We start from the raw sequence: 18,271 nt of genomic DNA, 5'->3' as shown, positions 1-18,271 counted from the left end.
ACCGGGGTAACCTACTCATCTCAAAAGAAGTGCACATAAGGCAATTGTGTACATTGGGCCTTCAGTCCTTATCCAAGAAGGCTGGTTCCATCTTAAGAACCATAAGGGAGCAACCCGTTTCGAACAAGCGCCAGTATTATGGCTGTTGGTTGCGGCACTCCTGCCTGAACTGCTCAGTCATTCGTCTTGCCTGCATTTTGATTACTCTTTCTTACGAGATGAAAGTTTCTTTTAAATCTTAATTTATGGTAACAATATTGTTACAGGATGCCACTAAAGGTAGATAACAAAACTAATATATGATAATCAAGGCCTTTAAACTATACATATTGATGCTTTCAGTGAAACAAACACAATAGAAATTGCACCAAACACGCGCAGTGGTACGAGGCGATACCAAGCACCGGAGGTTCTCGATGGCAGTCTTATTGCAGATTCATTTGATGCCTACAAGATGATTGATATGTACGCATTTGGTCTGGTACTATGGGAAATAGCAAGAAGGTGCATCTTACAAGGTAAAGTTAGCATGGAATAATGACAAAACTGCTCATTGTGGAACCCCCATTTTACAATGGTACAGTCCACATTTGTGTTGATTTGTACCAACCAAGGTGTCTTGAAAATGATTTCTGGTAGCAAGTGAGGGTGATATACATTGTCTTTATTTATACTTATAGAGTGTATATACCAATTCGTTGCATATGCATTTATCAATATTTTGGTATTATGTGACATCATCATGCCTAAATATATTTTGGACAGAACTTAAAATATTTTCTTTGTCATTTGAAGGGTAAACAATACGCTCTATAAATGAAGACCATGTTTATACTTAAAACATTGTAATTAGACAACCTCAAATTTGATTAAGGCAGAAGATTTACATAAATTCATTAGTTTCGATGGTGTTTACACTATTAGTCAGCTGAAAGTCCTCTTTAATAATAAGTGCTCATTCGACCTATGTGCACGCACAGAATACTCATATTAATTTATGTGAACCATGTTCTAGTTTCAAGTTAATTGATCATTGTGTTTTTTTTTTGTTTTTTTTGTTTTTTTTTTTAGTATGATGAAGAGGAGACAAAGAATAAAGGAACAATACAAACCATTAACAAACAATTTTAAATAATTTAGTTTTTCAATTCAAAAGACATTTATTTACTTCCATAGTACAAAGGCATATATGTGAGGTCTGACCACAAAATGAGATGCATCATTGGTGAAATCATATTGAGATATTCACCTAAAACAGGTCAAAGTCAAATGTTTACAAAATTTTGATTATAATATTTTAATTTTATTTATTATTATTAATACTTTTATTTTATGATTGTATACGTTTTATGTGAATTTTCTTACTAAAACAGTGTTTTCCGTGCATATTATAGTCCTATTATTTGTACAGGTTAGTTTATCTTTGAGGCCGATATTCTCAATACGTAGTTCTCATACACCTAAAATTTAAATGCTCGCATCTTTGGATCTACTTATCCTAGAAAAGACATTCAAAGACCAAAGTAAAGCTTATAATGTGATCTACCCACATATAATATAAACTGAATTTTTGATTTTCTAACCATGAGACTTATTTGTGATGATACCTCACATATATACAAAAATAAGTGATTAAAAGGAATAATAAAAATAAGGTGTGGAAGAAGGCTAGATCCAAAGGAGATGAAGATCTTGTGATGGGTATGCCTTAAAGGAAATAAAAATCATACAAAAATAATAAAGAAAAATAAAAAAAACAAAACAAAACAAATAAACAAATAAGTGAAAAGTCAAATAAATTATAAATAAGTTAATAAGTAACTGCAGTTCATGTTAAAGCAGTACATATCAAATTATGAATGAGGATAATTAATTTAATAGTATGACATTAGGTGTATTTTATATTTTTTTGGAAAATGTTTTTAGAGAAACAGCAATTAGAATTGGGGGAGGGAGGTAGTTCATTAATATAGGGCCGAGCATGTAATATTTTATGTTGAAAATAATTAGTGTTATGTGTATGTATGTGAATATGAGTTCTAGATAGAGTGGGATAATTGTGAATAGAGTAATTGGGAATAAAAATATTGGATAAATGATTTGAAAGAATAGAATGCATAGCAGAGAACACAAATTTACTTGTGGTTTAGTGCAAGCCGTGATCCTGATAGCCTTGTTTTGAAGAATGTGGAGTTTGTTGACATGGGATAAATATGTATTGGCCCAGACAATGTTAAATTAGCTCAGATAAGGAAGGATGAGGAAGCAATAGAGAACATGGAAGATGTTATTTGCGTAAAAAGGATAATCAGGAAATGATAACAAGGCTTTTGGAAATTTTAAGTTCTATTTCAGTGATGTGTTTTTCCATGTTAAACTTTTTCATAGATGAGTAAAGATAAGCTTTAAGTCTGGCTTTAAATAAGGAAATCAATGGAGATTCCCATATGTTGGGAAAAGTGTTCCAGAGTTTTGGAGTGGCGACCTAAAAACTTTAGCTTACAAACATATTGATTTATTTCCAGGATGGCTTGGTAGAGTTACTTGCCAGCTGTTCTGGTTCCTCCACATACTGGATTGCTTGGTTTCCATTTTTCTTCTTAAACTGAGTTTGTAATGTTTTATTAGTGAAAGCTAAAAATAATAATAGACATAAAAGCAGATCAGAGTAAAAATACAATATTAAGAAATTGTTCTAATAGATATAAATACATATGTATGTACTTATACACATCTTATGGTTTGAAATTTACTAAAACGGAGTATTTTAATACTAAATAATTGACTCTAATCGGGCGGTTGCTTCTCTGTAGTATAGTACTAGTAGTTCAAGAGCATTTATCAAATTAATGATCCTCGTTAGCCTAAAGGTATGATGCAAGCTCATTAAAAGATAGTAGCGTTGGGTTTTTGTTTTTTTTTTTTTCTATCTGGCTTACTTCTCCACCTGTTGCGCATTCACAGTGTTTTTACTAGTATTGTAAACACAAAGGAAACGTCTATTGTGTACATTACAATTGACCATATTCAGAGTCGGTTAACAGCGATGTAATATACAGCTGTATTATCATACTATACAACATTAAATATTGATTAACTATAACAAGATTGACTTCACAATTCATTTCTTTGTATAATGCTCAATATGATGAGCACTGGTTTTTTTTTGGATGTTATTAATTTAGTATCTATTATGCCAACTCGAATCAATTCATTGTAGCTACCATACTTTTAGATTTCTTCCGCAACAGGACTGTTTTTCTTGGTGATTGGTATTTTATACATTTTTTGTTTGGTGTTCAAGAGTATTTTTAACATCATGGGAAGTGGGTCGCAGCATATAATCCAATTCGTAGTTTTAAGTGCACATGCCCGTATTCAAGGTGAATCAGCCTAAACCTTTGTTGTGATGACCTTGATTCGGGCATGCACAGTTGAAACTACGAATTGGTTTATTACATGGACATTTGTTTGAGTCATCGACCAAAAAGTTTTTAAATCGCTTTAACTGTTAATGCATAAAAGTCCAAGTAGTTAGTAGTATCGATGTTAGGTTTTATCTCTAAGCTTTCATTCATACAATTCTCTTCCTTATCACCAGCATTGGCAATTTTAATATGTTGGAATAATGTCATCTGGTTTGGATATATTAGTGTTAGTAAAATTCTTTGTACAAACAGTAATATATTCCATACGTACAATGTTTCGTGTGAATTAAAATTTTTGTCTGTTTACTGTGACATAATTATGTATCGGAGCATTTAATTAGATCTTTTAACGAACCGTCAGTCAGTGCGATGGGATTGGTTTGATATGAAATAATAAAATAAGCAAACATTAGTAGAAGTGTTATAAAGGATCATAACAATTGAACAAAAGCCAGCTGGAAAGAAGGTAAAACATGTCAAACATAATAAAAAGGTGAACTTGAATGACAAAAGAAGCAGGAGATATTAAACTCAAAGATTATTATTTGCAGAAGTACTGTATGTAAACATGAACTCATTAGTTGTAAAAGTGCATCTCTCTGAATAAGATTAGCGAGCTTCCGATTTGTTCGGCGACGCAATGTTAGAATGGAATCACTCATGCATGACCATCCTACCGGGCGTCCTACGTTCTATGCACACATAGATTTGGCCAAATTGCATTTCTAGAATCCACGCGACCAAGAGAACTTAACATTCTCTCTTACGCAGATGACTTTTAATGACGTACTTACGTCCTACCGTCGTCGTGCAATCGAAAGCTCCCTCTTAATTCAAGAGCTGAGCATGCTGACAATTATTGAAAACGTGGGTCAAGTCTTGCTAAGTTACCCTGGAAATCCTTTCAAACCCCTCCCCCAACTTTTTTTTTCAAAGACAAAAGCGGAATAGAAATTCTATTAAAAGTCAAAAACTTAGCAAAGCCTTTGATTTTTAAAAAGTTAAAGGGAGAGAGAAATGTTAACACATATGCGAGCAGTAATGCATAGCATTTTAGCATTGTGAGGGTATACTCTGTTAATAATAGAGGTTATGCAGACTACCGGAAGATGTTGATGATGATATGGTGTGCAGGTACAGATGCAGAGAAAAACCTGTGTGTGCGAAGACTGGACAGAGAGTGGAGGGGGCAGGGGTGGTGGTTGTACTAGGGATTTTTATTTAGAAATTCCTGACCACAGACATGGATTTAAATCAAAAATTTATTTTGGAGTGCTTATCTCATTCTCCTGTCTGTTCTTCTTTTTCTTTTCTTCCCTCCCTTAGCCACCTCCCCCCTCCCCTTCATTTCCCCCTGGATCAGCCCCTCATTTGTCACAAGGTTTCTTTGAGATTTTGATTGGCTGGAATTCATTTTTCTGTGCCTATGTTTTTAATGAGCCTTTTGTCTATGATATGGTGCTTAACATTATTTTTTAAGATCTGAATGCATTCACTATCAGTATCAGATAGAATAGGTCATGAAACAATAGCTTTATTATTACAAATTACAAATTATAATATTTGATATTGGTAATGGTAATACTGTAATTATAAAAGCTTAGTATGGTAGTATAAATCAGAGCTGGACTCCAGGAACCCTTTGCAGCTGCAGTGCTTGTGGTGAATTGGGCCGTACATCATGCTTTTTTTTAAATAATTCATGTTTCTGTTCACATAGATACATCCTGCAAAGGATGTTATGGTCCATAAACACATGGTAACAGGGGCTGTATACATCAGGGGTAATCCCCTACTCGTCTCGAAAGGTGTACTGAGATGTGCACATGAGCCTATTGTGTACCCTGGTCCTGCAGCACCGATATTATGGCTGTAGGTTGCCATTCGACCATGTATTCTTTAATGTGTAAAACGGCTATGTTGAACCAACGGCTTATTATTGTAATGCAATAATAATAATAATAATAATATAACCTGTGTGACACACAAGGATCTCCTTAATAAAATGTTACCTTTAATAATTGAAGAAATTTGCATAGAATAGTAGATAATAATAAAAGGGCCTTTTCCTGTATTTAATGTTCGAGGCACTATAAAAATTAAAGTCATGTTATTTTTACAACCAGGTTTTGTATTCTGTTTCACAATTCTTAATACAGAAATCTGTTTACTCCGTAGGAATAGTAGAACAGGCTCAGCTTCCCTTCTACGATTCTGTAGGATCCGAACCCAACCATGATGAGATGAAACGAGTGGTCTGTACGGAGAAAAGAAGACCGGTTATTCCCAACAGATGGAGTTCTGATGATGTAAGTACTGAGTTTTGGGGTGGGGGTTTGCATTTTTCATAAAGAGCAATATTTTTAACAGCAAAAACTTTTAAAGGGATATTTAAAATAGATTGTTATAAAAAAAATAGTAATGTAATGCAAAAAAGTAACATTGTACAGTGTTTCCCCCATGGACTGATTGTAATTTTAAAAATATTAATTTTTATAAACATTGAAAATATAAAGCTGACTTTGATCAGCTACATAAGTAGTCCTATTACTTGATTTTGTTTGAATTTATAATTATGTCATTAATGTATATTTTATTTTTTTGATGAGTGCTTACTAAATTAATCAAAAGTATAACATTAAAAGACAAAATGATCAACATTACTGGACAGTGATTAATCATGACCTTTTTTTTTTTTTGCTTCTTTATAAATGTAGTGTTTACGCACAATATCAAGGTTGATGGTGGAGTGTTGGAACCACAATCCATCGGCGCGTCTCACAGCTCTGCGTGTTCGTAAGACGCTTTCTAAAATGCAGGATAACTACAATCAACTGAAGATGTGAGCCAATAAGATCGCTGACAAATTGAACGCTCAGGCAGTCAGATGAAGCAGAAGTCGCTCATGACTTGAAGCGGATTATACGGGACTAATCAGGATTAATCGCATTCTGTAAGATTATCTTAGTGATTAGCTCGTCAAACATTTAATGTCCAATCGGTTCAAGAGTTTCTTCAGTTTGCGGACACATCATTAATCTTGCGTAACTACCTTAACTACAATTATTGAAATTGGAGAAAATCTCATCTTGTTTTCTTAAGAGTACCTCAATCTGCTCGAAGAGCAAAATTAAATATTATGTTGTCAGCTGGACACATTTATCGCAGACGTTATCGCTAAGGATTCAGGGACGTTAAAATGCATGAATTCAAGGGCGTATAGTCGCAGCTAGAGATAAAAACGAGGAACAAAGTAGCATGGAGAAATGACTCTGTAAAACATCTACCAAAACAGAGAGGAAATATTTGACTTGTCCTCTTTTGAAGAGGCAGTGGTGGTAGTGTGTGAACCAGAATTGTACAAAAAAATTGCATATGATAGACAAGCAGTAAAATAATAGATGTACAGTAACCAGCTAATAATCAGTGTTATATATTATATATACTGTCCAATGAATGGACAAACTATTAGTTACATAGACAAAATTATAATATGACTTGGAATAGCTTTAGTACACTTTTTTAAGTACAGTAAAATTGGAATATTGAGTTAGCTCATGAAGGTGGGTACTATAGCAGTCACTGTTATAACCTTAACTAGTTATAACTAGTTAACCTAGTTATAACCTTAACTAGTTAATCTAGTTATAACCTTAACTATTTATAACTATTTTAACCTAGTTATAACCATAACTAGGTTAACAGATTTTGCATGGACAATGGGAAAATTATGATTGATATAGTTTTAATCAATTCAATTCTGAAGGTAATCTTATTAAAAGAAGAAAAATGGCATTACAATTCACAAAGTATCGTGTTGTTTGCGAACAGTTAAACAATTAATAAGTAATAAATATACATGAATTGATATTTCTTATTTTATTAAGATAATGATAATCAATTTAAGAATGGTCGAGTATGATTTATTACTCATTTTGATGAGTAGTGGCTTGAGTATTTTGTTAGTCTTCCAATAACCTTTGAGCTAAACATCGAATGATTGTATTTCCTTCATTTTGAAAGTCTATAAGTCAGTAGACTATGGTAGGGTTACAGGTTGCAAGGCAGTCAATGTATATAATATGTATACATAAGTATATACAATTCTCCCTCTAATTAAAGACCTCTCATAATAACAGATGTCTCTTATCTTTATTTTTCTAGAGACCAAAGCTGCTAAAGACCATGGAAACTCAGGTCCCAAAAGTGGTCTTTAGATGGAGGGAGACCTATATGTGTATATATATTTGTATGTATATAATATGTTAAAACTTTGAAACATAGTTCCCCAATTCATAATAATTCTAGGATGTTATATATACCTTGCTTTGTATAGTATGGAACATGGTTCTGCAGAATCAGAAACCCAACAATTATTGCTGCAAATGAACTGCACTATAACAACGAATAGAGCCTAAATTCATGAAATCTGTGGTTGTTTATTAATGTTTTATGAGGGCTCCAGACACATTCACAATAACCAGTCTAAAATGCTTACCTTAAGAATGTGCTTATTGTTTTTTCTTATGTAAATAGTTTTTAAGTTTGACAATTTAAAAAGTTTAGGATGAGTGTTAGATTTTTTGAGTTAGTAATAATCATGTGTGCTGGCTTACAGATGGACAGAATTTATATACAGTAACTTGAGACCTCATTTTTATGATGACCTGTTTTTTTTTTTGTTTTTTTTTTTATAACATAATTGGCCATGTAATGGTTTTAAATGACTTGTGTTCTTCCAATATTATCTCTATAGGGAGACAAAAACTATAGGGAGAAAAAAAAACCAAACCAAACATATTATAATTTTAGTGTGTGTCGAATTGGATTGAAAGTACACAAACTCAGGATTGTGTACAGAATAATTGTGGGTTAAGATGTAAAACAAAGTGAATACAGTATTGAAAATCTTCTTGACTTCCATATAAAAATTGCCAAACTATGACACAGGAGTTTGCTGATCTTTGTAGATAGAGGGCGACATTTTAGTACAGTCAGTTCTTCAGAAAAGTATTCTAACTGGTATTAAATAGTTTTTATGCTTTACTTTACTTTATTCACATGTGTTCATCAGCGCTTTGTGAATGATGCCAGCTTAAGTCTTTAACTATTGATTTACAACCTTGATTTTCTTGCCACTCAGTTCCATGATTATGAATATTTCAGAAATTTTTACTGAGCCTATTCTACACTGTTTTTTGGAATTGTCTGTAATTACATTACTGACACGTGGATGCTTTAAATTCTGTTGACTTAGTTTCTGAGATGATTGCTCAATATACTCTTCTTCCATACACGTCATCTCCATGCGCAAGTCATCATCGCGGCCGTTCCAAGGCAAAGCAACGTAACAAAATTATAATAGCAGTTACCTTGTTTTGCCATAGGACATCAATATCTGCTTTAAATTGCTGTAAAAAATATTTGCATGTTCTTATTCAACTTTCATGTTGTTGACAATTACTATTAACTTCCATTCATTAGAGTACGTCAACTGAGATAGAAAAAAAAAATTTCATGTTTTATAGCTTCGCTATCATGCAAGCTCATTGTGCCAAAGTCCTGGCTATGCAGACTGTTAAATTTTTCTTTAAACACGCTCTCCATTTCCCGCTTTGAAATATATTGAACTAGTAAAACCAAATGTTTATAGCTGCTCGTACAAATGTGTGACATTATTAATGGATTGTTACATTGTATGACATAATAGTTGTTAAAAATACCTATCATGAAAAAATCCGATAACAGAAATGTAACCCTATTCTTTTCATTTGATGAATATATTGTGTTGTTAAGCTTCTGGTACTAAACTCAAAAAGAGTTGGAGATCTTTATACATTTAACATGAGGTATTTAACTTCACAAATCAATCGAAAAAGTGATTTTTTTTACTCGTAATGAATACTCACTAACTACTTATCAATTTTTCCAATACTAAACACTGTGGTTACATGTACTGCTTGCATTTCGTAGGCAAGTTTTAAGCCAAAGAATATTTTTAGTGTGTTTTCCTTCACAAATGGTGCAAAAATGGTAAGCCTCTGGTATTCAGTTTTTATATGTTTTTGCAGTGGCATCACCGGCAGGGTGCACAGAGAGCACCTTTGCCAGGGGACCCTGGACCTCATAATTGGGGAAGGAGTAGTAGGGCCCCCCCCCCACTTGCAATTCTCATTTTTACATCCTTAAATTGATTACCTGCCAATTTAATTATCCATACAAATAATACAGCAATAGTACTATTATTAATTATACGCCTGTTAATTGTTGAGAAAAAAATGTTCTCTTCCTAATTTCCAGTTGAATGCTGATAATCAGTGGCAGATACAGAAATTTTCAATAAAGGGGTCCCAGGGAGGGTCTGTCACAGATGGAAGGAGTATACCGCCTCAGCCCCAGTATGGTTGGGGTTGAGGTAAGAACATTTATGATTATGGAAATGCCACTCTCAAACTCCATTTTTATAAATCCTAAAAAATATAGGGGGTCCTGTGCCAAATGGGCCCTCCTTGAATCTGCCACTGAAATACATAAATATACAGAAAGTATAAACTTACTGATAGAATGATGTTGCTTGCGTAAGAGACATGAGAAGTGAGAATTAGGTTAGCAATTTTGCAGGATGAGCTTTTTTTTTTTTTTAAGTCTTCTGAAGTTTAAAAAATTAAACAGATGTTTTAGTAACAAGAACAAATCACTTACACCAAATATGGAATGTTTTAAATGTGGGTATTTTTTTCTCCTACAGAATATAGTATTGTAGTTGTGTATGTAGGATATATCTGTGTTAGTGTAAATATTATAATAGATTTTTTTCTAGAAAATAGAACTAATGTTGTAAAAAGAAAAGTAATGAAGCTGAAATTACATATATGGCTTATTATTTTATTTATACCCTTTATATATATGCCGCCTTATTCCCTTGCATGGTAATTTTGGAATACCATTTCTGTATTTTTGGTTTTCCAGATAAAAGCTGTAAATTATGTTAAATATAGGTTCATTTTTTTCTACTTTTATTTATTATTGTTATTTTTGGCAAATGTTTTATTTATTTAGAGGCTTTAAGTTTAGAAATAATGTACTTAACTTGGTTGAAAAGTGTATATAGTGAGTGAACTGTATTCATTGCAAATTTTGCATTCATTAAACAGGGAGAAAAAAGTTTTTCCATCATATATACAAGAGTAAATGTTGTGGTAATTGTTTATATTCTTTTGTTATAAGCATAGGCATAGACCAGGGCCGCACCCCTCCCCCATGATTGCAAATCAGTGCCACTAAGTGGGTTAAAATACTAAAAATGACCATTAAGTTTTCATTGGCCTTCCCCAATCAATTTCCCCTTCCCCAATCAATTTTTCCCCCTCCCCACACCGACCAAAACCAGCCTCTTCCCCTAATGTGTGTACACAGGCCTTAAAAACAGTCAAGATTAGCCGAACATCTAAAAAGTAATTGGGAGTTTAAATAATTTTAATTCAACCCAAGGACTAGAGAATCTCCTTAGTTTAGCAAACACACATTGATTACAGTGTGTTGGGCCAACTGAATTAAGGTAATTTGACACACGGCATCTTTTGAATCTAGGGGCCGATTTGGAGTACTTGCAAGTCACTGTAGGCCTAAGAAAATTGTTGATGGCTTAAAGGAAATCCCTTCAAGCCATTGCCAATATAACCCCTCCCCAATTCCATTTACCAGATCTGCCTCCTGGAATTATATCTCAGAAAATGTCTGAATTTTAAAACACATGTTGACTCGAAAGAATGATGATTTAGCAACCATTTTATATATTACAAAATATATAATTTTATTCTCGGACTTCTGTGCTTGTTAATGTACTGTACTCTGTTCAGATATACTATTACATTGACTATTGTATGATATGGTTGACTGTAAACTTGTTGATATTCATGTTATTTTTTCCGGTATTTTCATCTATATCTACGAATTCCTGTATTTAAATATTAGCTTATGAAATTTAAGGGAGTGATGTTAATTCTTCTAACTTTTTTATGTATATTAATAGATAATAATGTTATTATCTATTGTTAATATAATTAAATGCCATTTTGTAATTTCTATTTTATTTAGTGTTGTAGGTACATCCTCCTTATTTTGTTATTCTTACCGTAAGGACATACAGTAAATACCTTGTACTTAATAGTTTAAATATTATTATTTAATATTTCGTGTATTATTTGATTTACAAATGTATAGAGGGGCAAGAATTTCTCCATATGTAATTGGTCGAAATTATATCGATATGGTCATCAATGTTGATGAACGTTTGAAAACGTCTTCACTGTCATAGTCATACTGCCCTCATGGGACTAGCTCCAAGATAGGAATGAGTTTTCCATAAAATCGCTACACTGTCGGTACAGTGTTTCACTAGAATCATTAAACTGCGTAGCAGTCCCCGACAGTCCCGTCCCTGACGCAATCGGGAAGGCACCATATTTGATACCAACCAATCGGCGGTGCCAAAGTATGTCGGCACTAGCAAGTAGCAATTTTATGTGAATCAGACAAATTCTTTTTTGCTTTGTTTTGTTTTTTAAAGGGGTGGGGGAAGGGCGGGGATCATGTTTTTGCATTATTATATATCTATGCTTCATTTTATTGGAATGTTCGCATCAGAGAATACCAGCTGTGTCACTGCCATTTTGGTTAACACCGATAGTATTCTTTGTGTTTTATAACATTTGCTGAAAGAAAGTTATTATTATTTTATTATTATTATTATTATTATTATTATTATCATAGATTTACTTGACATATTTTATATTTTATAATTCTACTTATTTTCTTTCCTTAGTCTTTTGTTTACACCCATTATACAGTCTGGTAAATGTATTGTTTAAAAGGAAAGGGATTAATAAAATATACAGTTTTTACCATATGTTTTGATTAGATAGGAATATATATACCCTCTGTGGTGGAATATGGAAAAACAAAAGAAAATTCAATTTAAAAATGTATAATTTTTCTTTTAAATGAATTAAATATAATGCTAAATAACTTCCAAAAACGTTAATCAAAATCATTTTATTTTCACTGATTTACAGACTTTTACTACAAAAATCCTTTAAATTGATTACCAGTCAATTAGAGGATTTAGGCCTATGTAAAAGAATATCGGTTAAAGTTTCTCTATTATATCTGTTGAATGGCGAGGATTTTTGTTTACTCTAATGTTCAATTAATGACTTATTATGCATACAAAGTAAACAAGACCGTATATAGGCTTATGTTAAGTATTCAGACGCGGATCTATATGCATACACACCTGCTCTATATATAAATAACGATCACCAAATTATACGATTAAAAAAAAATCTGTACTTAAAAACCCAGTTATGTATATTTGTTATAAACATTATAAATAGTGTACATTAGATGACATTTAAGCCCTGTATCTTTATGATTTGATACGTAGTAATTTTTGTTATCCTTATTATTATTAGCCATATGTCAAATGTATGCTTCTGTTTCTCTTGCTTGTAGTATTATTTTCGTAAATTTAAGTATACTTGATATGGTTTTCAATAAAATATTTAAATATATTAAATCATTGCTTGCTATAAGTATTCAACACATCTGAGAGAAGTGGTTACAGCTTGCTATTATCATTATTATTATTAGTAACATTTGAAAGCCGATGTTTTTTTACGATAGTTTTAACAGTATATGCCATAAAATATGTAACGATCCTATCATAATGCTAAGCATTTTATGATTTAGAAAGCTATATACAACATTTAATTTTATTAGTTATATTTACGAGTGGGAACTGTACAGTGTGTTTTAACTGTTTTGTACTTTAAAGGTCTGCCTAGCCTGCATTTTCAGGCTCAGTTTTCCCAATGACATCTGCTCAGTAAACATATCCAGACTAATGGAAACCCGTAGTAATTTTAAAGCTTAAAAAATTGGAACAACGTTATGCAAAGACTTTTTATTAAAACCTCTAGAAGACGATAATATGCCTACTAAAAACTAAGTTTATTTTTTTCTTATTTTTTGAAATAGTTGAACATATGAAAGATTAAGGACTGTCTGTACTAAAGTATCGCCTTCTAGCGAATGCAGCATTTGGCGGAAGAGGATGCGTGCGAATCCACACCACCTCAGCCTTACGATGTTTTTGGGAGGGGTCTGGGGTGCGAAAATGTTAGAGAATATGGACCTCAAAGTGTTTGGAAATTACACTCTTATACTTTAAAAATCTTACCGGTACTATGTTCGTCTGGACCCCCTCCCCCTTTCCTCCTTCCTCCACCGCATCCGCCCAGGATCAATATACTATTGACTCCTGATCGCAGGAGTTCAGAGACCAATGCTCGTCGCTTTCCTTGTGTCCTTAAGGCAAGATACTTTACCTACGAACCAGGGGTGGGGGCCTGGACCCCCACTTTTTTGGCACAAAATATGTCTTTGGAGATTGTTGTATGATCGGGGAAAAAATGCAAGAAAAGAAAGAGGGAAGGAGAAGGAGGGGAAAGAGAGTGTTTATCCAGTCCCCGACCGAGTTAGATTTTCTCGCAATTCACAGTGGCTGATCTGGGGATCAGGAGTCCTGACCCCTCTCCCTTCGGCAAAAAAGAAATTAAAAAAATAATAAAAAGAATTCTAGACCCACCTTTTAAATTAAATTTTTAATTAATGTGTTTTTTATATGCCTTTTTTATTTCTTCCATTTTTATCATTTTAATTTTTTTTTATTTGTCTGGTGTTGTGCTTTTTATCCATTGTTTTTTTTTTATTTTTTTTTTTTTTTTTTTTTTTTTTTTTTTTTTTTTTTGTGTTGTGAATTTCTGGAATTTAGGTGTTCTGTTTTTAAATTTTTAATTTATATTTTTATCTTTATTCCTGACCGTTTTCAAGGAGGAAAACCTTGAATTTTGAAGAACTTAAAAGTCATTAAAAGACAATTCTGAAGTCTGGAAAGCTCATTTCCCGTCATTTAGAATCAACATTTTCCCGGGGGCGAATTTTTTTCCCTGGACGTTTGAGGCAGTGACGATTGGTGGCGCTGTAACGCAGTCAGCACCAGAGCCGTAGATAGATCTACGGCTCTGGTCAGCACCTGGTCAGCAGCACTATAGGAACTCTTGTCAGCACTAGAGTGTAAGCGTTATATGGGCGACACTACTGCAGGTTCATGAATAATTAAGTAGCAATAGAAATTGAATATTCATTTCACCTAGCACTGTATAGCCTGGTTCTCACGAGAGCCCTAGTATCCGGATCGGGACTAACCGTTAGCGCTAACTACAATTTACTGTAGTTAGTTGTCGTTTACAATTTCCAGTTTCTTATTGGCCAGTGATTCGATCATCATATTTTTGGTATGCGGATCGGGATTTTCTCGTATGGACGCACGGCAGCTAACGGTTAGCAGGATCCGGATCCTGCTAACCGTTTCGCGGGCTTCGCGCGCATTTCTTGTCACAGTAGGCCAATTTCCTCTAAAAATTGCACATTTAAGGGATTTGGGATCAATTCCGACGAAATTAGAATTAAAAACACAAAAACTTTTTCCGCGCTTCGCGCGCATTTACTTATGTTTTTTTAGGGTTATCCTTTTAAGTTATTTAAACACATAATAGTCCCAAACTCAAGAAAGAAAAGATAGATCGTTTTAACCTAAAAGAAGGGCCTCAATGTGTATTGATGGTGAAAGAATATGTTTGTAATAAATAAAACCTTGATGAAAATGTTTATATTTAGTTTCAAACACACGTGTGTGGCCTATATTATAAATAAGATAAGCCCTATGTCGTATTGTTTTCTATATGGGGAGGGTGGGGGTGGGGTGGGTATGATAAATTATTAACCGGGAAAATGATTACCTTTGCCCCCCCCCCACGACCCAACACCCCTGTTACGCGCCTGACATGAAACAAATATTTTAATATACTTTTATTTTTTTTGTATAAATCGAGACAAAGGCAAAATAAATGAAATTTAATGAAATTTTAATTCTTATTTTCTTATTTTTTTTTTCTTATTCTTATTTTTTTTACCCCAGTCTAATATGTTTTAGTTAGCATTAACTTTGCCAAGATCAATTCTTTAATACAAATATTTGTGCACACCCAGAGGACGTCACGGAACTAGGGGGTGCTGCGTTATGGGGAGTAATGTGTGACCGGAAATGGTCTGCCAGTTGGTTGTTACACATGCGCCAGTGATGTTGGAGTACAGAAGCAAGATGAATATTTATGTAATACATGAATAAAGTTCGGGGTTTGTCGGGTAGTGAAATGATTATTGTACATTTTAAGTGCTCCCTCCATGCATAAGTGTAAGCTAAAATACGGTGATTAATTAGCGAAGATATAGAGACAATTATTTCGAAGTTCCCTGTTTCCAAGAGGAGATGCAGATGCTTTGTGAAAATGAGTACGCCGCGGTACTCATTTTCACAAAGGAATAAACTCAGCTGGTTAGCTAACAATATGCAAATTTACATAAACACCTGGGAAGAAATGTGCAATCACGTTCTGTTGCCTAGCAAACGTCTATACTGTAGTAGCATGGGGGGTGGGGGCTACAGATGTATTGTGTATAGCTGGGGACGATGAAGCATAATATGACTAGGCCTAAGTAGAGTGCAATTATATGTGATAGAAAGTACACTTTCGAAAGAAATTAAAATAAGAAAAAAATTAACTAGGGCCTAAGAAAAATTCAGTTGCAGACGTACCTTGTTGAAGTAATATATATATGCTAACTATACGGCTCTTGTAGCCCTAGCTAGGCAAGGCATTCATGTGCAAAGCAGTGGTGTTTGTTTATCCATGAAAAAAGCACGCCGGGAAAGTTTGCCTTACCAGGAAAAGGTGACGTAATCTAGCTAATAACGTATGCACGCTAGCTATAGCGTGTGTGTGACGTCACCAAAAAATAAAAATTATCTATTATAACCAAAATATTAATAACTACAAGGTTTGTGGGCGTAAATTCCCTTAATACGAATTAAGGGTAGTGACCATCTCCTTGCCATACAAATTACAGCTCCAATTGACGTCTCAGTCGAGAAATACGGGTAGCTGAAGTTTTTCTCGAAAATCTGACTACGAAACATAGAGATAATATAATGTTTAATAGCTCTATGCTACGAAACCATATCGGAAATTCACGTTCTACTTCTGACTCTTGAGTTGTGCTTCGCACACGCCGCTGAGGGCGGCATTCCGAGAACCCTGCGTCAAGTTATGGGACAAACACCTCAACAACATGCACAACATTGACAAACCATAGATATTTATCCCACAAAAACTGATAGTGTGTGAAATTCAATTAATATTCATTCTTAAAAATAATTAGAGACCATCTACTGAATATGGTAATTTTATTTTATTGATACATCCATACATTGATACCGGCACACAGCACTGCAACTGTTTTAAGGAACTAAACTATTCAAAGAAGTAATCAGGAAAGCAGTGAACACAGCCAGTGGCGGATCCATTAATGAAAAACACACTATAGATTTTATTAAGACGTGGTCGCATATTTTTTTTCTGAATTTGCTTTGGCATTATTTCTTGGGATGAAATGATTTTATGTTTGCAGTTTTTTAAAAAGATAACATTTTTAATGGTTATATCCGAATTTTAAGACATTTTATTTGGAGACGTGTCTGAAGTTTTTATCGCAACCGTGACATATAGGCCTACTGGTATTCATTTGTCGGGTTGTGTTTTAAAATGGGTTTTGGGGGGTGCCGTATCCGAAACTGGGCGATTCTTTAATAACTGCAATGTGTTTACCTATATGGAACCACCACCGAATCTTCTATTATAAATGTGTAACATTCTTTTCAATATTGACTGAAGTATATTTAAACTTAAAGCAATCATCATAACGTAAGACATAATAATCATTATATCAAATATTTTTGTCATTAACACTAAGCACAGCATAACCCTAAAATAAGCCTTTAAGTCAACTGAAACCCAACATATATGTTAACCAACAGTTTGACCAAAATGTACTACTCGACAATTCATTTGCTGGGGTATTTCCGGGTTTCATCAGACAAACAGATACACAAATTATGACTATTTATTTAAAAGAATACCTTACTAAATATATCTTTTGTTATTAAATTACAATATGGTAATATGTTTTTATCATAAAATAGTTTATGTTCTCTTCAGAACAATAGATAACCACTAGCCTGAACATGTTCCTCACTTCAGAATACAATTTCCTGATTAATAATAGATACATTTTTATGTTATTGCTATGATCATTATATTTTTCCTCATTAATCATCATTTTCATCATGTATCTTAAACTTGACAAAGAAATTATGCTGGATATATTAACTGATGTAAATTAGTAATTGTCTAAAGTGATAAAGCAATATAGGATTACACTCGAAAATATGATATACGCATGATAAACAAGTAACACGTCAAACTAAACAAAAAGTGTAGATTGAGACGATTTTATTGTGGAAGGCGCTTCTATAAACATCCTACAATTATCATTAGATTCATAGCGACTGTCTGTAATACTATTTGCTATACAAATACACAGCCATTACCATTACATTATTGGATTTCAGCTCGTTTTACGTTTATGCTTACAGTAGCATAAAGCACAGTGGCGGATACATTATTGTGAAGTGTGTCGTGAGACCAAGGAGTGGCCATTATTACGAATTTTATTTTATGGGAGTGGCTACAGTTTTTTTAATGAATTGTCTTGCTCTAATGACGTTTTTAAAATTGTGTATATTTGAATTAGATGACTATTTATTTGAAGAAATGGCTAAAGTTTTTTTAAATCATATACAGTAATCTGTTTTGTCAAAACAT

General features: G+C 33.4%; 1 protein-coding gene across 1 annotated transcript in view; it reads left to right on the top strand.

The window, feature by feature from the left end:
* Positions 1 to 12,786, top strand: part of LOC117114574 (bone morphogenetic protein receptor type-1B-like) — a 64,324-nt gene extending 51,538 nt beyond the window's left edge. Inside the window, exons 8-10 of the mRNA XM_033258248.1 lie at positions 343 to 518; positions 5,607 to 5,737; positions 6,146 to 12,786. Coding sequence (XP_033114139.1) covers positions 343 to 518; positions 5,607 to 5,737; positions 6,146 to 6,274 — 436 coding nt within the window. The 3' untranslated portion in view covers positions 6,275 to 12,786. The remainder of the gene's footprint in view (positions 1 to 342; positions 519 to 5,606; positions 5,738 to 6,145) is intronic.
* The last annotated feature ends 5,485 nt before the right edge of the window (positions 12,787 to 18,271 follow it).

The sequence above is a fragment of the Anneissia japonica genome, unplaced genomic scaffold (assembly GCF_011630105.1).
Source record: "Anneissia japonica isolate Jap-2015-1 unplaced genomic scaffold, ASM1163010v1 scaffold287836_len1076198_cov165, whole genome shotgun sequence".
NCBI classification, from domain to species: Eukaryota; Metazoa; Echinodermata; class Crinoidea; order Comatulida; family Comatulidae; genus Anneissia; species Anneissia japonica.
Note: the sequence above shows the minus strand (reverse complement) of the source record. Positions and strands in the feature narration are given on the sequence as shown.